Raw genomic sequence first — 25,084 nt, 5'->3', positions numbered from 1 at the left:
AGTGGAATAACGGTCTACAAAATCGATGATATATAATATAATCTCAGATGTTGAACACGGGCGGGGTGCCAGCAGCGCCAACTAGAACTCGATAACGAACAGCTGGCAACCCCGAGACGTTTATCTGGAATGTTATTGAAAGGTATTTCAATTCATTCAGTAACCGACCATCATTTGGTTTAGACGTACCACCATCGACTGCCCAAGCCTTGTCACCAGGTAACACCGCTGCCATCCGTTTTATCTATTTTGTATTTCCTCCATTCACCGAGCCATATAATAAACCCTACATCAATAAGTTAATATACCAACATTCCAAATGTATTGTGTTTTTTTTTCAAGATATTAGTTAGTAAAATCCATACTTATTAACTGGCTCGACGAGGCAATTTTTGAGGCCGATTTTTTTAACCCACGATTTTAGTGGGGTACTATATTAAACACTTATTAATAATTTATGAAATTTATTAACCAATATAACCAATATACATATTATTATAACCTAATAATTACTTGAATAATAACCTGACTTCTCTATAAAAATATTTGAAACGTTACACCATAGCGTTTAATGTAAGTAGATTGGTGAAAAAGTTACTTCGATTACATAATATAGGGAATAGATTTTAGAACATTCTATATATGAAGGTAGCATAAAGGTGCTCAGTTAGAGGTTCCTGCATTTTGCAAATGAAGACTCCAAAAGTGTTGTTATCTCTGCCATATAGCTCGGACCGTGCTCTGTCCGATTGCCATTTATGCCCTATAAACTTTCTACACTAACGGAATTATGTTTTCTTGTTTTTTTTTGTGGTTGAATTTATATAAATGTATAAATAAAATTTCGTTTTTGCTTTATATTATATTTGCCCATAAAATTTAAATTATTTATTTAAAAAAAGTTGTTCAACAAGTTAGCATAAAACATTTTTGGGAAATAAACATTTGGTTGCAAATATATATTTAATTTGCAGCATAATGAGTTCAGTTTTAATATATGAATTATTATAATTCTTAAATGTATGGATGCCATTACTGTAGTAATTAATTAACTGATTTTAATTATGATAATTTAAAGTAAATTAGTAGTTAGTAGTTGATGGAAAATCATTATTTTATTTTGTAGACCATAAATATTTAAATTCTTAGATTTCTTCAACAGTTCGTATTAGTAGACGATAACTACTGCACCCTTATGTTAATTATTATATTATATTTGCCGATATGCGGTATCAATTAATTAATTTTTTATTGCTCATACAAGTGGTTGAATTAGTTAAACTCGCAATTTTTGATAATATGGGAATACAACTGAAGCATGCAACTTAATGGAGAAATTTGGTGTAATAAAAGGAGCAAATGGTGAAATAAAAGACTCTTAGTTTAAAAATAAAGCGAGGTCGGTTTTATTTGTGTTTTACAATGAACAACGCCAGGAAATGTTATTTATCTACAAAAAAAAACAAAGAAACCATACAAGCATCTTCACTTTTGGACGTTTCAATCGACAACAAACGGTGACAAGTGCCCTTACGGATGATGCTGACGTCTTCGTCACTTCAGCAACATCCGCCTAATGATCCCAGTTGCCGATTGAAACGTTGAAGCCCAGTAAGACATTAAATTGTAATAAATTATAAATAGCTATATACACCGGACATATTTTACACATTTCATTTCAACTCCAAAAACCGGAAATATCTAATAAATCATAATTTAAGAGCAGCCTTTTTTGTTATCTTCGCTTACTTTACGCGACCAAAGTTATATATCGGTACTGTAACAATTAAAGAAAAGAGAAACGATAGTCCTGTTAAATAAAACACATTGTTCATTTAAAAATACCTGTTATATTCTGTTTTGTTTGTGCTACCACTATATGATTGAAATATTTTATATAATATTTCATTAGAACATTTGGCGTTCGAGTAGATTATCTTTTTTAATATAACTGTCACATTTTCAAAATAATGATGATAACAATCAATAAAATACACCAATAAATCGTTCTTTTAAATGAACAAATATAGCAATTTCGATATAAATACAAACTAATACCTTAACTTAAAAAATAAATATCTGCCTAAGAAAGTACAGTAGCCCATGGCTAATATTATTGTTAAGCTTGCTAAATTTATGTTTATTTTATACAAAACGATTTTTATTGTAATTTCATACCTTTGAGTAGAACCTCATATATCACCGATACACTCTGTATATCGATCGAGAAACAAAATATGTCAGTCAGTTGATTTTTTATAGTATTTAGTACAAAATTTACAGGTCAAATATGTGCAAAAAGTACTTGCATTAGAATATTTGCCAAATAATGAAGCAATAATATCTGATAATTTATGATATAATAAAAATAATTTAAAATTAATAAAATACAATACATATGTAGCACAGTACTCTTTAAAAAGGTATATTTATATAATGCAAGTAATTTTCAAACCAATAGACTATACACATTTCTTATTATTTATTGCGTTAACAATGATAACAGTTGCATATAAAAAGCAATAACTATTATCAGTACATTTGCCTTGAACAAATCTACTTTATTAGACACAAAACGTTATGTCTATATACAAAATAAGATCTCGTGTCGTGTTTAAACTCAACGCAAAATCCAGACTAAAGTTTTGTGAAACAAAAAAAACAATTTCTCTATAATACTCAATATTAAAATATATCACATTATATCTCCTCCAACTGAGAATCAGGTATATAACACTATCAAGTATCTAGGAGGGACTATTTGGGCTGTCCCTGTCTTCTCGTAAATTCGTATCAGGACTTGTTCTTGATGGTGGAGCATAAGGACTAAATCTGTGTTGGGCCAATGGCCTAGCCAGGGTCGACATAGCTCCCGATAATTGGGGATTTAACTGAGAACTGCTGGCTGCTGCGACGGCCAATTGATGCTGATGTTGGGCTGCTAGTAACGAAGGACCCAGACCAGCCCACTGATTCCAGAGTACCACCGGATTCACCGGACTGCCTTGAGATGCGCTGGCACCATACAGACTACCCATGAGAGGAGCATAAGGCCCAGCAGCTGCAGCTGCCGCCCTGAGGAAAAGTTGAGACCGGGCAGCCAGAATCGCCTTTTCCTCCAACGAGAGGTTGTTGTTGTGAGTATCCAAATCGGCGAAAGGACGCAATGGAGACCGGAAGTAATGTTGTTCGGCTAACATCGATTCCATCGTTTCCCTATAAGAAAAACTAGTTCAATTAGAATGGAATTAAAGATCAGTATGCAAGATTATAAATAGAATTATTCTAAATATATTAGATACTTAATATTAATTTTATAACATCGATATAAAGGCATTTATTGGTTTTAGAATTTTAAGAATATTTTGTCGAGAAAATATCTTGAAATTTCAAAAATGTTTGAATCTAGTTGAAACAGCTGAGAAAACATTAAAATGTTTTATACATTTTTAAAGTATTTTAAATAAAATTTGTTAATTGAAAAATTCCTTTTTTGTCAGAGATCCACCAATTTATGGACTATTTTTTCTGATTCTTATACAGTTAAGACTACAACGATATTTTCACTCATTTATAAACTTTTAAATTTTAAATGTAAACAACTCTTAAATAATTTAATATAACTATCAGTTTCAATGATTTTGATGTTTCACCACATAATATAATATCTTTCCAATTAGTATTATTAAGTAATCATGGAAGGTTCAAAATTGTATTTTCGCCAACTCTTTTACTGCCTGACTTGGAGAAATCTGTTGTCGAAGCCCAACAAACATATTTAGAAATTTAATTTAATGCTGCTCCATCATATACAAATTATTGGTTTTGGTATCAGTGAATTAAAACTAGTCGTTTTGACTTCAAAGACAAACAACGGCCTGGAGTACCAAAAAGTTAGAAAACAATTAATTGCAAGAATTATTGTATGAAAACACAGCTCAATAAAATCAAGATATTTTTATTCTCATTTATATATTGTATGTATCAGTTGAATGAGCTATGTCCAGGCGTGTGATGGTAAAGATCAAAAAAGAGGGACTATAGCTATCACACAAAAAACAGTTTTATGTGGCATATCTGTGACTGTTGTTAAAAAGGGGGTTATTCCAGGAGTTGTACATATAACGGGATCTGCAAGTTGTACTGTATTAAAATCTAATGAAACTGTTGTTGCTGATGTCTACCAACATTAACTGATAAATTAAATTATATTTTATTGCAAAAAAGGCCAGCAGGAGTGAGACGTAACCATCTTCTTGTATGGCAACGCTGTAGACATTCGTGACATTAACTTGTACGCCAAATATTGTAAGAGTTATGACGGATACACTGTTGCAGTCCTAATGGCAAATTCTGTCGCACTTGAGGAAATCAGCAGACATAATACCTCCTGATTTGTTCTGTCACTTGCTCAGACCAATGCAGCACGGCTTGCCGGTTTTAAAATACTAAAGAAGTGTAAAAAGTGATCGATGATTTGAAAAAAGTATCCATTATGCCTTTTTAAATAGAAAAAATAATCACAATACATACGCGCCTATAAAAGATACTTCTACTGAGTATTTTTATTATTTTTTATAGATTTATGTTTTGTCTTACTTTTTTTTTATGGACATTGATACCTACTAAAAATATATAGTCCTAAACAAGAATAATGTTAGTACAGCAGACATTCGTTAATGTGAACTAATAAAAACCAAGTGCAGCTCAATATATAGAGCTTTAATTGACGAATATACAAATTTTGTGTTTACAGTAACGCAATATTTTCACTGTTGAGTATTTACGTTATCGAATATCTGCTGTAGTTCTTCTTCGTATAAGAAGATATAATTGTAAGATATAACTTATAGAATTGTATATAAGCTTTTATAGTATATGGGCAATAGAAATGTCTTTAAAAGGACATATAATTTTTATTATGAACCATATTTTTAGATGCATTAGCTTCACTTATCTGAAAATTAACATCGAAAAATATGCGGTTTCGATCGCAATGGAACAAAGGGTTCCTACTGACCAGCGAACATCTTAAAATGCATGCTAATGAATTAAGAACGGTGGAATTTCGTCCAGATGCATACCTTTCGAACTCCGTCAGCCGAGATGAATCTCTAAAACCTTTAGCAAATGGGTTGCTGTCAATCTTCAGTTTGGTTATCTGAAACGAAAGAAATTATAAAGTCAAATAGCACTATTTATAAAGTGGCTGGTAGAGGCCTTTGTGTTCTTCGGTTTTGATGCTGAATTATGGACGCAATCATATCTCGAATATTTCCATTTTAAGTCTCTATTAATAAAGCGCTCTCGTTTATGTTAATTTGTTAGTTTGTTAATCCTAATTTATCTCCATCTTGGGTGAGAAACATATGTTAAGGTCGTTCCTTGAATTATACTTAGATTTATTGTTTAAAATAAATACTTAGAAATGTTTTACTGGTGTTCATTTTAATTGTCATCGCAGCTTATGCTATGTCAGATTAACTCATCATCAATTTATGATTATATTAAGCCCGCTTGGCTGGCGTAGTGGTAAAGGCGACAGGACGGTCTACCTACTGTTGTGATAGTCGCGGGTTCGAATTCTGCTGGGGCATGATCGTAAAAATTATGTTTGTGATGGTTTAATATTTGTGATAGTCCTAGACAAGAGCGCAAAATCCAACAGTAATCCCAGTCAAGCCATTAACCTGGCTGGGTAAAACCCGATGAATTCTGGGATGATTTCTATGTTGGTCACTCACCAGTCGATAAGCATAATACTGAGGACCGTGGTTCGGAGCCTACGTTAAACTGTATTGTAAATACTTTTTTATGGAAAAAGGTCATTTACAAATAAATTCAAGGGGCGTTTGAGTCAAAAGGTGTGAAAATTTTTTTGAGTGGTTTTTCAAAATTTAAATTACTCAGAGATAACTGTTAATTGCGCGGCATCAAAACCGGCTCGGCCGGAATTGATCAAACAACATCCGGAAAGGTTCTCTTCTTGACAGTATATTGGAAATCATAAAGCCTTTACGAGAGTTTATCGTCTGAGATCTTGAAGACTCGATGTTTAGGTTCAGATAAAGTTTCATACTGATTTTAAAAATGATAACCTCTATGGTCGAACTTAAACATGACAATACACGAATTGAGCGCTCAGAAGTTCGTCCTTCTGATGTTTCAAAGGAGATTAGGACCGCTCGTTTGAAAGATCTGAAGAAGTTTAGAGAACGCTTTTTGAAGTAGAGGAAGGTCCAGTTTATGGAGCAAGAATGGCAGATTGAGAAAACGGTAAATATAAACTACCACTATAAGGAAACTACTTTTTCCAAGATGTCTGGCATGATACCTAGTTATGTCTTATCTAGATTAAGAATTTTCTTTCTTCTTGGTTTCAGACTATTAGCAATAAAGATACAGAAAAATTATTGATAAAATTTTTCTGTAATATCCGGTACGAATAAGTAAATTCCAATAAAATGAAACCCGTCCAAATCAAGGTTCTGGAGATATAACATTATATTAAATTCTGCAAATTTTATTGCTACAAATTTCTAATCCATGAAGGGTTCAAGAGTTAAAATTAATGTTGTAAAGAATATTGACTCATTTTTTGCGAGTTGTTAGTTCCCATAGAACCCGTAGTTAGTTTCCGTAGAACACAAGACAAAACCGAAATCAATATATTAACGGAGCTATAGAAGATAATTTATACAGGGCCAAGATTCCTGAATATTGGATAAAACAATAACTTAAAATAATTAAATTTACTAACAGGAATAAAATATAATACAATAATAGAATATGACTATAGTGCTGTAAAGGTTAAAGGGTGAAATAAATATCCTAAAACAATGCAATTTTATTTAAGAATTTGGGTAAAGAAATCATTCCATTACCAAGTTATTAATTAATTTCTGTCGATATATATTTTGAGATATAAGATATATGGAGAGATAAAGACTACGTAATTTCCATAGATCGAATACAGGACCAATACTATAAAAAGTTGATAAATTTTAAGTAGTAACGATTAATGCAATAAAATATGTAACTAAATTACATTTTAGTGTTTGAATGTTTTATCAATTGTTTGCTTTATAGATAGTTATGAAAGTCAAGTTACATTTCTAAATTGCAAAATATAGAATGCAACTGTGTTCGTTATTGTTCTAATATATAAGCTTAACATATAATAACAAAAGAAAGGAATAGGTTTATTCATATATTTCCTAACAATAATCATACATATTTATCACTACGAAAGCAGCAGAAAAACTACAAGTAACGGTAGATGTACAAATCGACTAGATACTGGAAAATGCTAATTTTGTGTTGCAGCAAAATGACAAAAATGTAATTATATAACTTGACGGATGTCTAATTTCTCAAGCAGAATCAGCTTAATACTTCGGAATACATCTGATAGTAGGTTAAATTGTAAATATCATGTTAGACAAAAAAAAAGCAGATTAGGCCCAAAGTCAAGCAACTCTACAGGTTAGTCGGAAGATACTCTCAACTTGACCTAAAACCAAAGAGATTGATTTAACAGTAAATCGTAAAGATAATTTGGACCTAACGCGTGCAAACATTGCAACACAACAAACCAACTAATAATCCAACACACTCAAAACAAAGTTCAAGAACAAGACAAGATTCAAAGAAACAAGATTCAACAAAGAAAACAAGATTCAAGATTTCGTGTTAAAACATGAAATAAGGTTGCCAAATCAGAGCAATATAGAAGCAATACAGCTACTGGACAATACGCAGGAAATCAGAAGATTGAAGCGAACCAAGCCACACCAACTTTATTAGTGTATAAGTGTATTCTTAACATTAGCTTAAATAGTTCAATTTCTTCTTTTAATTTGGGATATACAGATATACAAATGTATTAATGCAAGTACAACCGAACAGTTATAATAAATTAATTTGTAAATTAAGAGAGTACTGAGCATATCTATTGAAAGATGTAATTAATAATACAAAAAATTCGTTTTTAACTTTTTGTTAGTTGTTCAATAAGTTCGTTTTTTTAAAAGAACTTATTAAAATATATTGATATATTTTAACAAGTGAATATATATTATATTAATTAATATTATATGTTATATTGGAAGTATTGTCGAAATAAGTCTTTGTAACATATAATTTTAATATTATTTTCTTTACACTATTATTACCTAGGGACAAGACAACGCTTACATATCATATATTACATGAAAAGTGATCTAGTTTATTAGTAAACCGGTGACTTTTCAATTCCGAAAACTTGAGAGGATATATCAGTATAATTATGCAGAAAAAAGCTTTGTTTTTATTATTATGAAATCATAAAATATAACACACACGTCACATTAAGTTAAACGAGAACAAAAACTAAAAAGGAAAGGGTTCAGTCCAAAGAACCCATTGTGCATGTTGGTTTACGATGTTCCGTCACCGCGTAAACCACCGCCACCATAAGGCACCGGGTCCGTTTGGTCGTCGTGACCCCACTCGAAATCTATAAAATCTCGAAAACTATCTGTGCGACAATAACGTCCAACGAGAGGGAGCGAGACAGAGAATTGTCTCGTCAATCACCAGGTGAGCCAGCGGGGCAGCCGACCAAACTCCGTGGCATTCCAATCGGCTGCTGTCACTCCCCGCGAACGGATAATTGGCCCACCCCGGGTGTCCCCCAGCAGGGCGACGTCGTGTTTGTTTATCAGCCCCTTTCTTACGTGGACCGGAGATGAGCCATGGGCGGAGCTAGAGGACAGCTGCCGCATTTTTCTTCTATTTCAGACGTTCAGGTGACACGGAATGGATATTGAATGATCTATTAAACGTCTCAAGGATTATGGTTAAACGGACACTGAGCAATATTTAACGTTTACGATTTAAATGCCAACACAATAGTTGGCGTGATGTTTTCCCAAAAATATTTTGCTGCAAACAGTTTTTGTCTTCAAGCACAATAAGAAAAGGCTCTCTTTATAAAGACATATCAAGGCTCAAGACTGTAATGATCGCTGGATTATATTTAATTGCAGTAAATTTTAAACATGTTAACAGGTTAAAAAAGTCCCCGGCCTGACACATAGATGGCGCTACTAGAATTAAATCCATATGTTTTTTTAGTTAGCTCTAACCCTCAAAAGATTTTTTTTATAACATCTCTATTAGATAAGCTTAGAAGAATCTTAATTTACAATTAATTTATTACTCCTTTTCCTATATACTTGGATTAATTCACAAGCAAGACGAGTCCGAGAAAATACATCAATATGTATTCCTCAATTATAAAATTATAACAACTTATATTAAATAGTTTACACTAAAGGTATACACTTTATATAAATTCGTATGGTTTTGTTCGCTTCAATCTCCTGACATCCTGCGCGCTGTCCAGCAGTTGTATTGCTTCCACGTTAGTATGATTTAGTAATCTTCTTTCGTGGTTCAAGGCGAAATCTTAGATAACTTTGCAAATCCATTTGATTTCCAGGTTATCGTGCAGTTCTTCGTTGGTTACGTAGCGATAGCCATTGGTAATCAGTCGAAGAACCTTGTTTTGACAGCGTTGTATGACTAGTTGATTTGAATTTTTAGTGCAACCCCATATTTGCACCCCATAGGTCCAAATTGGCTTTATGACTGTATTATAGATCAACCTCTTTGATTTTAGATCAAGTTGAGAATATCTTCCGACTAACCAGTATAGTGGTTTTGTTTTGGATCTAATGTGTTTTGCTTTTTGTCTAACGTGATGTTTCCAATTTAATTTACCGTCAAGATGGATTCCAAGGTATTTAACTGATTCTACTTGAGGAATTGGGCATCCATCGAGTGATATAATTAAGTTTTTATTATTTCGCTGTAATGCAAAATTAACGTTGACAGATTTGGAGCTATTAAGTTGAACTTTCAAATCTTTCGTTCATTTGTAGATTTTGTTGACTGCCACTTGCACATTTTTATTACTCTAGATAGAGATATAACTTTTGCCATAATACTTGTTTCGTCAGCAAAGTTGCAAGTAGTGTTTCTTTTGTTATTGGAATATCAGCAGTATAGAGCAGATATAGGATAGGTCTTAAGACGCTACCTTGTGGAACTCCAGCCGAAGTAGCTTTAAATTCCGAGAACGTCATTTCGTGCGATACTCCAAATTTTCTTACGAAAGGATATGACTCCAGCACTTGACAATAGCTACGCGGTAACAATTTGCTCATCTTAGAGATTAATCCTAAATGCCGAACCCGATCAAATGCTTGTGAGACGTCCAGGAATATTGCAGGGGCGTATTCCTTTTCCTCAAACGCCCTTTCAATAGCCGCAGTTACTCTGTGCACTTGATCGATTGTTGAATTTCGAATGTGAAGGTGATTTCGAAAACCAAACTGGAAATCTGGTATTATTATAAAATTTTTAATATGTTTAAATATTAGTTTCTCAAATAGCTTTGATATTGCAGGTAGTAGCGAAATAAGCCTGTAAGATTCGACTTGTTCTGTAGGTTTGTCAGGTTTTCCTCATAAGATGGGTGTATAAATTTGACAGCAATCGGATGATTAGTTTATGAATTATAGCATTTTGAGTGAAGCAACTTTTGTTATTGTGAGAAAAATGGACGACAAGGAATTTCGCGTGTTGATAGAATATTGCCTTTTGAAGGGAAAAACTGCAGTTGAGCAAGAACTTGGATTAAGGATTGATATGCTAAGTTTAGACGTGGTGAATGAGCACCGAAGACGGTGAATACCCAAAAGGAGTTGTTACCGACGAAAACGTTTAAAAAATCCACAAAATGATTTTGAATGACCGTAAATTGAAACTGAATGATATAGCAGACACCCTAAAGATAGCAAGTGAATATTTGCGTATGAGAAAGCTCTGTGCAAAGTGTAATAAACCAGAGTTTTTGCGTCGATATGTGACAATGGATGAAACAGCGCTCTATCATTGCATTCCGAAGTCCAATCGACAGTCATCTGAGTGGGCTGCATACGATAAACCAGCTCCAAAGCGTAGGAAAGCGCAAAAGGCGGCTGGCAAGGTTATGGCATCTGTATTTTGGGATGCGCATGGAATAATTTTCATTGATTACCTAAAAAAAGGAGAGACCGTAAACAGCGACTATTACATAGTGTTATTGGACCGTTTAAAGGTCGAAATCGCCGAAAAACGACCGCATTTGAAGAAAAAGAATGTGCTGCTTCACCAAGACAAAGCACCATGTCAAAAACCCATGAATTGGGCTTCGAATTGCTTCCTCATCCACCTTATTCTCCAGTCCCGGCGACTATTTCCTGTTCTCCGATCTCAAAGAAATGGTCGCTGAGAAGAAATTTTCGTCGAATGAAGAGGTGATCACCGAAACTGAGGCCTATTTTGAAGCAAAGGACAAATCGTACTACAAAAATAATTTCGAAAAGTTGGAGTCCCTTGAAGGGAATTATGTTAAATAAAAAAAACTTATTTTGTCAAAAAAATGTGTTTTACCATCGTTGGCCGGGGACTTTTCAATTGACCTGTTATAGAAAACTAATATAAGATTGAAAAAGGTGTTCTACAAAAGATTTTGTTACTATGGTCTATTCAAAACAGTATAGCCTTATATACGTGTGTATTCAAGATATGTCTGTCGAAAGTTGTAAATACGTTTTACAGTCATACAATATTTTTCTTCTCATTTTACTCTACTTAAAAGAGAGAGAATGCTATTTGACATGTTCGAACATGTAACCGATAATGATAAATAACTCATACTTACTATACATGTGAAACAATACTATGAAAGCGTCAAAATTCTACTCGAAGCTTTGAAATGCAAATAATATAATTATTACAGTTCATTGGAGAATTTAAGGTGGTATAAAATCATGGTATATATAATGGTACTATAGGAGGGACATACAAAATACGTAATTAACGTAGAAAGTAGATTAACGCAATTAGATAGTAGATTAAGAACTCAATTTTTAATTGGAAAAAAATACGTTCAATGTCACCACTTTGCTGAAGCTGAAAATGTGTCAATGCCCCTTTTACATTTCAAGTTAGCATTTATAAAACAATTTGTAAAAAATCTGGACAAGATATGAATATTTTATATCAAAAAATGTCAAAATGTCAGAAGCAAAGGTTGAAACTGGAGTTTTTTTATCAACAAATTTAAAAAATTTGCCAGTAAAGGGTTTGGATTACTTGCTAGTTGTCAATTTTAAAGGAACAGTATTGGAACTAATGTCTTCAAAAGAACATATGCTGCATGATCATTTATATTAGATAAGTTTAAAAACAATATCAGAATATACACGGAAGAACAAGTAGAATGTTTGCATCAAAATATAATGGGCTTGGTCATCATCAGAACAAATTCAACGAAAATATGATATATCTGGAGTTTATCGAGATAAAGTATTTGGAAATATTGGCAATCTGACAACAAGTTCATCCATATGTTATAAAATGCTATGAATTTCAGTGGAAAACATGGCTCAAAACAATGATTCGCGGTTTAATTAGTGAACAATTAAGAAAATCGAGACCAAATTATGTATGTCCACTACTTTATCATTCATATAATTAAATTGTACTCAAAAACTCTATCTTTTCAATTACTATCACCTTTAATTTAAATGAATAATTTATGGTGAAGTATGCATCTAAAACTGTAGGTCCAGAGTGTCAATGCTATAAGTTCCAGTAAATACTATATAAATTATAGATAACAGAAACGTCAATCTAACGACTAAACGGTATATAACAAAATAGACTTTACCTAATATGTCCACTTGCTTTCTATAGAAAGTTAAAAATTAGATTGAGGATAGAGGCTGAAAAATCAAGCCATATATGGTTTACTTCTTTACAGCAGAAAGAAAACATCTGTCTCTTACAAGATTAATGACGTGTGTAACACAATTAATAGAAATTTGACACGTGTATCTGTGATTTTAAAAACAACCCGTTCTTTCTAAAGACGTAAATTGCATTTGTCTTTTATGTTAAGTTGAATAAATCGTGTTATAGTAATGCTAGAAATTGAAAAATATACTTAAGATATTGTACATAAAAGCTTTATAACTGTGTTATATATTTAAGCAAGAAATAATTTAAAAAATATTACGGTCACTAGTCGAAAATAGTATAAAAAGTTATAGAGCAATAGGATTGTTTTCAGTATTGTTATTCGGGATTGCAATGTGCAAAATTTACTGGTTGGAATCTGCATTATGATAGTAAACCCAAAGGATGGGTCAATGAGGATTTTCAATATCTTAACTAGATAAGTCGGAAATGGTAAGAAGACCATTTCTTAATTTCAAATAGATATGCTCTTTTACTTTGTATAAAATAATTACAGTAGCAGAGCAGAGATATTAATATTCCTTCTATGTTCCTTTTATGAACTTTTCGGTGACTGTGTTATGATACTAATAACACCCTTTTACCAATTTATTTGGCTGTTTCTGCCATACCATAGAACAGCATCATTTTGGACATCAAGTGGTAGTTTACCTAATCTGTCGCTGGTTTTAACTTGAAAACCTTTGCTGTTGCTTGCTGAATTTGATGTGACCCTTTTAGATGGTTAGAAATAAAAGAATAGATAGTGGAAATGAAGTCAGAGGTAATATGAAATGAATGGTAAATAAAGATTAGAAAATAAACAAATGCTGGATAATTTTGTCCATTAATTTTTCTTATAATAACCGAGTCAGTATTGACTAATAGGTTTTCCAGTAAGTTCTGTCTGTTTTTCTATGAGAGATGTTAATATAGGATCACGGTTATTTTCCTGCCGATATCAGCAGCAGACTTATTCCACGAGTTTAACTCCCTTTGACATTTTTGGATTTTGTGTTTGAATTACAATACTGAAATACCCGTTATATTGAACGGCAAAAAGGAAATAGATATATGATATACTTTAAACAATATTTTTATATCTCAGAAAATGTATTTAAAAAAATAAACAAAACTTTATAAACAACTTAGTAAATATATTCTTATGTTGTTTTCGTCCACAAAATAAATTTAATTTTTTGCTTAAATAAATCAAACAAAGTTGACTGAATGCGGTGTCACACATCCACTCATAGTTACTAATCCTAAATGGATAAAATCAATTAATTTTTAATTATAATGCAATTAGCTGTTTTTACAAAAATGTTACGACTTTCTCGAAGCAAAACATTTCAAGTGTGTGATTAAAAATACGTACTTAAATGGTTAATAAAACCGACACGATATCCCTGACAATGTATGAAATAGAAAATGTGGAGAATAACTGAAACTAATGTTCTTTTTATAAAGTTGTTAATCTTATGGTCAAAAAGTATAATATTCCTTTTAATTATTACTTCTTGAAAAAAAATATGTGGAAAACTGCAATATTTTAATGCATGTATTTTTTACGTATAAATAATGTGCAGTAAAAAATATAATTCTTGAAAGTATACAAGGAATCTTCCGTCAATTGTAATAATAGTATGCTTAAATTAATTGTAGTTGTAACAGCCTTTCAGGTGACGAAGGTAAGGTTGGTCCAAAATACCGTTCTAACAATATAAATTCTAGAAAAATTACAGGACCTTATCATGCAAATAGACATTCTTGAATAAATTGTGTTAATATTGCAATCGCAATTATTAAATAAAGTTTATTTAGAATACTGTAAGTAAGTTTTAATAATATATTTCGAGAGGCCATTCATATTTTATATTACTTCAAGGCTAATTGGGGGGAGGGGTGCAGACCATATCTTATATTTTCTTACAAGAGGATGGAATAAGATGTATTTTATTTGTTTTATTTTCTTATGTAATAAACCTTAACTAGGGGGGAAAGGTGCCAATGAGAATAACTGACACGAATGCTCATTTTATAAAGTCAGTAATATTATGTGCAGAAGCATGTAATATTTCTTATAAATATTATTTTTTGAAAAAAGTTATATAGAAAACTGCAATATTTTAGTGGATGTATTTTTTACGTATAAATAATGTGCAGTAAAAAAATATAATTCTTGAAAGTATACAAGGAATCTTCACCGTCAATTGTAATAATAGTATGCTTAAATTAATTGTAGTTGTAACAGCCTTTCGGGTGACGAAGGTAAGGTTTGTCCAAAATACCGTTCTAACAGTATAAATTCTAGAAAAATTACAGAACCTTAACATGCAAATAGACATTCTTGAATTAATTGTGTTAATATTGCAATCGAAATTATTAAATAAAATTTATTTAGAATTATAATCAATGCAAAGCTTACTATAAGTAAGTTTTAATAATATATTTCGAGAGGCCATTCATATTTTATATTACTTCAAGGCAAATTGGGGGGAGGGGTGCAGACCATATCTTCTATTTTCTGACAAGGGGATGGAATAACATGTATTTTATTTATTTTAGATTCTTACGTAATCAAGCTTAACCAGGGGGACAAGGTGGGCCTACATTTTTTCTTACATAGGGTATTGAAATATACCAAAATAATTCTTGAGTCTTATATATATATTAGAGTTTCTTTTTACCAATTGGGGTTTATTTGGACTGGAGCTACTGTTTAACGTCGGATCTAAACCCTGGTTCGGCATTAATCCTACCGACTGTCGAGTAACCAACTTGCAGATCATCCCAGGCGACTTCCGGTCTTACCCAGCCTGGTTACTGGCATGATTGTTATCAATATACTTTTCGGATTTTACATTCATGCCCAAGGACAATTACATATGTTAAATAGTCACAAGCATAATGACCATATCCCAGCAGAATTCGAACCTGCGGCTATTGCAACAACAGGAGGACCATCTTGTCGCCTATACCACTGCACCAACCAAGCCGGCAAACGTCTTAAGTAAATGACATGGCACCACAGTCGTTCCTTTGAATTGTGATAAGGAGAGAAACTGTATGGAATAATTGATGGACACTAATGCAAGACTATTAACAGAGTAATTGAAATCATTCGGTAAAAGTTGCTTTGAAGGCACGAAAATGGTACTACTTTTAATATCAGGCTGTAATTTATATGAGATTGTAACAGACTAGTTCTTTGCTGTTCGACTGAACAGTTTGATAAAAAATAGTATTATCATTTTAAAATAGAATTTTTAATTGCTTGCATGTATCTTGATTAGCGATGTCAGATGATGAAAACGTGAAATACAAATGTAAACAACTATTAAGCAAACGGATTTTCTATATGCAAATACGATATTTATATAAAACGATATATCTATATGAAAAAAATAGTAGTTCATTTAATTTTATTCGGTTATACACGCTCGTAATGTTTAATGTTTCATTTTCAATACTTAATAATTTTAATAATGTTGTTCTAGTTGAAGAAATCTGCTGCCGAAGCATACACCAACAACAAGCACCTCTAGAAAAGTATGGTAATACTGCTCCGTCATGTCTTAATTGTCGATTTTGGATGTCTTCAAAGTGGTGTAAGTGGTATCTTTTTAGCAGGAAACTATGACCTTTAGCGGTTTTTTTCTTTTGATTAAGTAAGAAAAGCATATGTAACTGTGAAGCTTAATGTCAGTAGAAGAATATGGTATATGTATCAAATCACAACATACTTCACATCATAGTTCACATCAAATCACCCATATTGCCCGTGGCCAATAAGGATTATTATATGATTTCCGTTATATAATATAACCATCCTGACATGTAGGAGATCACTTCAGTAAGTGTAAACCTTAATCTAGATACTATTCTATAGATATTATTAAATCTTACTCTATGGGTCCATTAATCAGTTTGTATGGTAGTTTGCGTTTGAGACTACGCACTTCACAGTCATTGCGCACATTTAACTGTTCGGCGAGTGCACTGGGATGGATTAACAGTCTTTCAACGTACTTTGCACCAACACTTTGAGTCACACTCGTTATGGGTTCTAAGGGGATATCGTGCTGAATAAGTTTTTTGAACACGTAATATGGGACATCGACGATGACTCGCAACGCTTTATTCTGGGTACTTGTTAGATAAGCTCTTTTGATTACAACCTATTCAAATTGATGCAACATAGCTTAGCTGATACACAGCTACAACCAAACTATTAGAAAAGTGCGGAATTGGATCCCTGCAAATTCAACATCGTTATTTCAACACGGTATCGCCATGTCGCCAGAAAGATGGATAGAAGTCTTAATCTTACTCATTTTCTCAATAGATGACTTTTTAAAGTTAAAAATGATTCAAATATATAAACTAAAATATAAACTGACTCAATAAGAGAACCAAACCCTTTAGATTCAACAATCTATTACTCAAATTAAAGTCGATAGTTCAAAGTCTCAATTTTAAAGCGTGCTACCGTGCTCCAAATACATTTTTCACGAAAACGCCTTCGATTAGGTGGATTTCGTCATTACTTCACTCAACATCGCATGTAGCGCCCTAATAAGCGAGCTGCACTCTCTTTAAATATTTGTTCGCTCGTCTTTTTTCACCCCCGACTAACCGAACGGACGGCATTACGGGACAACGTTTCGTTTTCATCCAGATTAACATCAAGGAAATATTAGCGAGCCATACGGTTAATAATTAGGTAGTAAAATATAATTTAGATTTCGAAGCCGTCGCTATTTTCCAGCTCGAAAATTTATTGTTCGAGCTTTAGATGAACGTGAGCGATCCGAGCCTGAAATTCAGTAAGTTAACAAACGCGCATGATATATGGACGGTGTGATTGGATCCAAAGAATTTCTGAAAATACAAACTTTAAGCGCGTTTATTGCGCCGTTGGTACGTGGGTATAATTATTGATCTCGTGTCGTAAATTATACGATTTCTGTTTTTAAGTATAGACCGTCGCGGCTTGCTGGTGTGAAATTAACATTGGCCGATGTATCTGCGGATCACGCCGGCACCGAACAAAAATATTAGATATAATACCTCGAATTTAGTCGTTTTTTATTAACACTCGAAGAAAATATAAATTATCGCTTGACAATATATGGTTAAATCTTAAACTAAACTTTTCGTCTTAATATCTCTCAACAAAAATCAATAAAAATTATTTTATAATAAGGTGTTTCCATGTATTTTGATAATTGTTTCACTTCAAAAACCATTTACTGAAAAAAATAATGTTATAATAGATCAGGCCATTTAAAGGATCAGGTATTAATAGCATCGGGTAGATTTATAACTAATTTGTTCATATTGAAGCCTTACTTTTAGTATCTGGCATTTCGCCGATGTCTGAACAAAATAAATAGCGTTTGCGGAAAGATTTTCTTGTTCACGTCAATCTGAAGGAAAAGGCGGCTAACGGTCTATCTTATAGCTAATGCTCTATAAATGTCAATATGTGAATATTCCTTTCGACGTTTTGAAAATGGCGATTTTGACACCGAAAACAAAAAGCGTTTTTGACAGCATTACTCAATGGAACCATGGGGATTGCTATCGATTACAAGGGATTGCTATCGATTACAACTGTAGCGTTCAAGCTGAGCACTACACGAAAAATGACCAAAGGACGAGCAAAAACAGAACAATGTTACTCTTAAATATGACAATGCTCGACTATATATTGCAATACTGCCGAAAACATACTTGGAAACTTTAAAATGGGAAGCGTATTCCTCAAGCAGGGCTGTCAGAGCCGCGCAGCTTCAAAAAATCCATTTTTGAAAAATGAGAAAAAGCGGCGGCTATCCATGGGCAATACTTTGAATATATTGTACCAATTTTTCACAATGAATTTCCGAATTCAAAAAATGCTTTAAAACTATTTTATAGGACTAATATATTAATCAAGATATATGGCATTACCCTGTCGAACGAACGATATTGATTTGTCAGGGCTTCAATCATTGACTCATTTTCGTCCATCTTCAGTATTTGAAACCCCGGCATATGACGATTCCAAACCATGCTGTGTCGATCCGATTAGTGGTAATTATAAGACCAGAAGCTATATTTGGTGATTATGCTAGATGCGACAGAGTTGCATCCATTCGAGCTGCAACAATGTATTCTTCATAATTATTGTAACATGTGACCTAAATTTGTCATGCAAGAGAACGACTTTGTGCCTACTATTCGCTATTGCTAGTCTCTTTTGCAAGAATATGTCGTTCAATTTATCCAATTGACATCAGCAGCTAAACCTTGCAGGTCCCACTATATCTACAGGAAGACTTTATAACCATGAAAAATACGCTTCGGTATCAATTTAAATTACTTCTCTGGACTAAACCATGACTTTTTCCACATGAGACTGTCGTAATAGATCCACTTCTCTGTTTTTCTCACAAACAATAAAACCAATAGATCCTGATTTTTATTGTCTTCAAACTTGTTTGATCCTCCCTGCTTTTATTTGTCATTTGTATCAAAATAACGAGTTTTAAATAGTTCAAACAAAAACCTACAATCGAAATATGACAGAGCAGAATCAACATAAATTTTTGAAATTCCTTGATGGGCTTTGAAATCAAACAACAAAATAATAAATAACGAAAATGCAATGTCCCTGGTTAGTATTTGTCTACACTGAATCACTCAACAACATTAAAATGAAATATCTTATAATATATAGAGAGATTTCAAGGTCATCGAATTAATTTAAGTAACTATAATTAACTTTTACTTAGACTATATACCTAATACTATGATTTGATTGGCGAATTTGCTTCAAAGTATTTAACAATATTTTTCCAGGCAATTTGTATTTAACTAGTCTGAAATAAAAAGTAAGAAAAAATAGTTCAAATGAGTAAATAAGTAAAAACAACTAGAGTTAATTACCGAATCGATTCTCTTTATTTCACTACCAAAATGTCTTTTCTAACTATTGTAAAAATAAAGGTTTATTTTTTTGAACTTGTTGTATCCTTATGAAAGATATAATATTGAAATTACGTCGACTTTTAGTTCTACTGTTCACTTATAAAACTTACTAAATAGTCTAATGGTTGCTTAGTTACTAACTAATAATAGTAGTAGTACATTTAGTAATTTAGATCTACAACTTTGTGATGGGTATTGACGCATGTTTTATACTATTAGTAGTAATAACTTAATAGACATATATAGGTAATATAAAATGATATCAAAATAAAAATCTCAGCAGTAAAGGTTATAAAGATCTTAAGTCAAAATTTGAAAGCAACCTTTTTTACAAATAGACATGGTTAATAATACATTGTTGTTAACTCTAGACCGAAATTAATTTATATTAAATTAAGCAATTTTCCTTATAAATAAAACTGTCAAAGAGACAAATAATGGCAGAGTTGTGATTGAAGTTTTTATGTTTGAAGACTTCAAATGATTTACTAATTTATTTTTTACTTTTTTCTTTTAAGCAGTTTTCGAAATATGTTTAATAATTCCAATGGAAATATTGATCGAAATCAACTTGGACATAATTCACGCCTACGCCTGGGGCTGGAGAATAACCGAGATATATGTTATTTTTCGTGGTTTTTTCCGTCACCGTAGACACAGGAACATGCCAGCCGTACCGCCGCTTATATAATAGTGTCTTTTAAGAAGAACACAAAGAAGTTAGTATAAATAGAGCATATTAAATTAGTATAATGAGAGGCATTGTAGCTAATAAATTGAATGGAAATTCAAAATTTTGTTGTTATTCTTTAAATATCTCGTGATAAAGTATTTGAAAGTGTGTAGTGAAAGAATATTATATTATCAGTTCATATGCAATTAATATTACAACTATATGTTAAAATTAATAATAATGTTGCCTCTGAAGAAAAGTCTTAACAGAAACTTAACTAACTGACTTCATTATTTTAAAATCCTTCTATTAATCAACTTAAATCTTCCATTATTTCCTCTTGGTAACAGTATATTTGGATAATATATAGTATATTTGCTAATAGAGCATAAATAAATTAAAATTATCTTCTAATACTTTAATAGTTTGAAAATATAGCTGGTACGTCATCGACGTTTTCGCATTAAAAAAAATTAATCCTTATAATTGCAATAATACAAATTAAGAAAAAAAATTGTGATAAAATTAATGAATATAAAGAGTTATATTACTAACAATAGAGTTCCATTATAAAATTTTGAAAGCTGTAATGACATGAATTATAGGATATTTTAAATAATTTCAAAAACTGCATTATCATGTATAAACTTTTATATAATGGTACGATAAATAATAAAAACAAATAATCTTAAATATATAAATCGAAGTCCATATAGATATTTACATTCAATTCAGCCGAAATTTTTTTTCAGTTTTCCCCGATTAGTATTTCCATATTAAGGAACTCGTTATATTTTGAAATCCATTTATTTATACTTATTTCTATAAACATATAATTGTTTATGGGGGGCAAAATGCCCGCTACCATTTTAATTGCCAATAACTTTGCTCGAAGAAAAGATAGGTAAGTTTGGTTTTCACAGAAAGTTTATCTGGTCTTTTCGTTTTATTTTTCCTTAAAATTGAAAAATTATATCGGCTAAATGGTGACCGCGATTCGCTAGTATATGTATATTAATTGTATAAATATACATTGTATTTTACTATACAATATTTAGATAATTATTGGAAGTATATGTTATATCTTGTACAAATATTATATTGTAATTATAATATTAGTAGTGTCTGTTTTTGTTGATTATTATAGAACTTAATAATTTGTATATTATAGAAGATTTATTTTTTAACAAATCCTCTGTAATATAAATAAATATCTTTTATAGTCCTGTTGATACAGTACAAACTGAATGGAATCACTCCTCATGTCATGTTGTTTCATCTCTTAACACACTGAAGTGTGTTAAGAAAACTATGTGGAAACAAAAAAGAAAACAACGAAAAAAGCGGTACTTGGAACATTTGATAATAATACAGTTATTATGGCGAAACAGATTAGCCTAAAACTATAGAAAAGCTACAAGTGGCAGTCAATAAGATCTGCAAATGGATTAGAGACTAGAAAATGTATCTTAATATCTCGAGATTTGTCCATATCAATTTTGTATGGCGGCGGTGAAAACACAGAAACCTAATTATATCACTTGAGGGCTACTGAACTATAAAAAGTCTGGATGGTAGATTAAATATAAAGCAACACGTTTGTCAAATAACTGATTAAATCATACATTAAGCCACTATACTGGTCTGAAAGGTTTCACCAACTTGACCTAATACTAAAGAGTTTTATTTATCAGTTAATAATAAAGTCTATTTGGACTTATGAAGTAGATATAGGACTTTACTTTTTTAAAAACCAACAAGCAATCCAATACGGTCAAAATATGTCATTACATAAATCCAGCCAATAGGTCTTCAATTAATTATAAATGTTTATTTCTGCGTAACTAGCGAAGAACTGCATCTGCAAATCGGTTAATAAGCTTGTAACATCATATTACAATGGAGAGAGACATCTACTTGGCAAACAGCAGCTTCGATTTCAAATAAACTTAGAAAATGAGTTCACACTTTACTGCGTGTTAATGGAAGCTCCTTCTGGATGGCAAAAGATTTTTTGAGAAGAACGTTTAATATAGAGCACCTTAACACATATCGGTATTCGCCAGATCCAAATATTCAATTATATTCATTAAATAAAGAATTAATCCTCACTAAAAACAGCGAAAAGTTATTCAAGATACTATTGATATATACAGCGTATTATCCGTAGAAAGCACATGCCCATAGTACAAAATTAACAATAAGGGTCACTGTTGATGAACCGCAACATAAACGACATAATCGAATGCAAATCCGTGAAACATCCTTCAAGCATTAACAAGTCATTCAAAAATAATCGGCGACCATTAGAACCCATATATCACTGTCCCTGGCCGACCTAAGTATTACCAAACAAATTCTCAACCATCACAATCGTATTAATCTTGATCAAAATCCATTAAAGTTGAACCGTTTAATAATCAATATCAGCATCTTGTCTATACCGGATTGAAACGAAATTTATTAGAAAATAACACACGCACACATACACGGGTACAGGCTCACAAACGCAAAAAAAATTACGAATAACACGACCAAGCCGACGATAATATCACATAATGTGCCGAGATTTAAAAGTAATACGTAAAAATCGCCGCTGCATTGTGAAACGATTTTCTGTTGATCTTTTACGATAATTTATTCTCGATATATTTTACGGGCGCAAGATTTATGTAATGACGTATCTTTATATCAGTTAACCCAATTTTTTCCCGTTTGTGTGTATCGATAAATAATTTTTTTTCAAATTGTGGCCTTTGATGCCGTTTCAGTTTATGCCACTTTTCAATGTCCGCGCGAAGATAGAATCTAATTATTTAACTAACAATCGAGCTTGAAAAAGAAACTGATAATTAATCGGTTCTAGAATGTTAAAATATACATGGCGAATTATATAATCACCATAGTGTCAAGAAAGCGAGTCGCCACCAACGAGTTCCTACTACTAGAGTACTGAGTACTCGAGGATTGACATTTAATTTATACAACGTGGAACAAAAGTCCCGCCACCATGTTGATTGCTTATAATTTTGCTCAAAGAAAAGATAAGTAAGTTTGGTGTTCATAGAAAGTTTATTTCCTGTTTACATTTTTTGTTTCATTATGATTGATAAGTTATAGCGGCTAAATGGTGACCGTGATTTGCTATGCAACTTTAGGCTCTTTTTAAGGCATTGTTCATGACATCCTGCAACATTTGAGGCTGAATATATTCAATTTCGTGACGAATATTGTTTTTATGACGATGTTTTTGACGATGATGTTGAATCTTTTGGGGCTTACTCGCAGAAACTTTTAATTTCAAAATCCCCCATAAGAAAAAGTCTGGTGCTGTTAAATCAGGAGATCTGGCTGGCGTTGCTAAATCGCCACTTGACGAAATTAGTCGAAAAACATCATTCAATAGTTGAATGGTTGAACGAGCTGTGTGTGCTGTGGCCCCATCTTGCTGAAACCCCATGTACTCTAGTGCTTGCTCTTCTATTTCAGGCACAAGTAAATTTGGAATCATGTCTTGGTGCCGTTCAGCAGTAACAGTAACTCCAACACCTTTGTCATTTTCAAAAAAATAGGGACCAATGATGTTTCCAGTATGAATACCACAACATACAGTTGTTTTTACTGGAGTTTTGCCCCAGTTGTTATATTTTAACAAATATTGTGTATTATTATTAGAAGGCCACTTAGTGGAAGGCCTTGAAAATATCCCTCAGTGGTAGTTCTTGCTTTGATGAAAAACGTTTTCCACGATATTTTGGTTTATGGAAAGAACTTAAGGACTTATTTTAGAGAAGGTTTTCTGAGCTACGTTCGTAGGTTTTTTTAATATTATAAATTATCTCTTAATACGTGATTTTTTATATTTCATTCGCCCGATAATAATAAAAATAAACTGAACACTGTTACGAATTTAGACATAATTCATAATAAATGTCTTTTATATCTACTCAGTCTTATGTTATTTAATATTGCAACAAATTCAATATTTCATTCTGCAAGCCCAGATACCAATATTCGTCTTTTTTCTGATGATATTTTTTTTTGTAAAAAACTCCCTTTTGTTCTTCGCCTAGTTTGAACTCTGGATCCAATACAATGCAGAATTGTCTGGATACCATCACTGTTAGGTCTGCCACTTTAGATTTTAAATTTTCAGCTTCGAAATCATCTGCCGTCCATTTTTGTAGACTCAGGAACTGTCCGAGATATGACTCCCTCACTTACATGACTACTTCAATTATTTATACTACAGATAACTGGGCATGAATCAATCTTTGATATTTACGAAGAATACAAAAAATCCAAAACGCTGCCTTGTAAAGGCTACTGAGAGCTTTATAACTAGCCCGATAACTAGCATACAATAACTCACTTTTATAGAACCACTTAAATATCGAAGAATAAGACTGGAAGAAAACATAATCATCAATGTCCGGGCTGGTGACAACTCTGAAGCCACAGACACTTTATGGTCCTCAAGGACGAAAATTCATCACAAAACTATCAGAAACAATTATATCTGAGCCTTCATGAACTTTTTGAGTTCGTATTTTGAAGATTACTCCTTCAAATCTTATCAGAGTACCCGAATTATGAGGCCGT

The 25,084-nt window shown here is 32.2% G+C and overlaps 1 protein-coding gene across 3 annotated transcripts in view; it reads right to left on the bottom strand.

The window, feature by feature from the left end:
* Positions 1-1,382: 1,382 nt before the first annotated feature.
* Positions 1,383-25,084, bottom strand: part of LOC143202313 (T-box transcription factor TBX20) — a 130,294-nt gene continuing 106,592 nt past the window's right edge. The window contains exons 6-7 of one of the 3 annotated variants that reach the window (XM_076413767.1): positions 5,085-5,161; positions 1,383-3,216 (exon numbers count right to left, since the gene is read on the bottom strand). In XM_076413767.1, the coding sequence (XP_076269882.1) occupies positions 2,748-3,216; positions 5,085-5,161 (546 nt within the window). In that variant the 3' untranslated portion in view covers positions 1,383-2,747. Of the gene's footprint in view, positions 3,229-5,084; positions 5,162-25,084 lie in introns of all 3 variants that reach the window. The other 2 variants (XM_076413766.1, XM_076413765.1) reach the window with 2 other exon arrangements.

This window comes from Rhynchophorus ferrugineus, unplaced genomic scaffold, assembly GCF_030347505.1.
Source record: "Rhynchophorus ferrugineus isolate W39M unplaced genomic scaffold, kcgeb_rfMv2 rfM9, whole genome shotgun sequence".
NCBI classification, from domain to species: Eukaryota; Metazoa; Arthropoda; class Insecta; order Coleoptera; family Curculionidae; genus Rhynchophorus; species Rhynchophorus ferrugineus.
The sequence above is the reverse complement of the archived record's forward strand: the minus strand, read 5'-3'. Positions and strand labels throughout refer to the sequence as shown.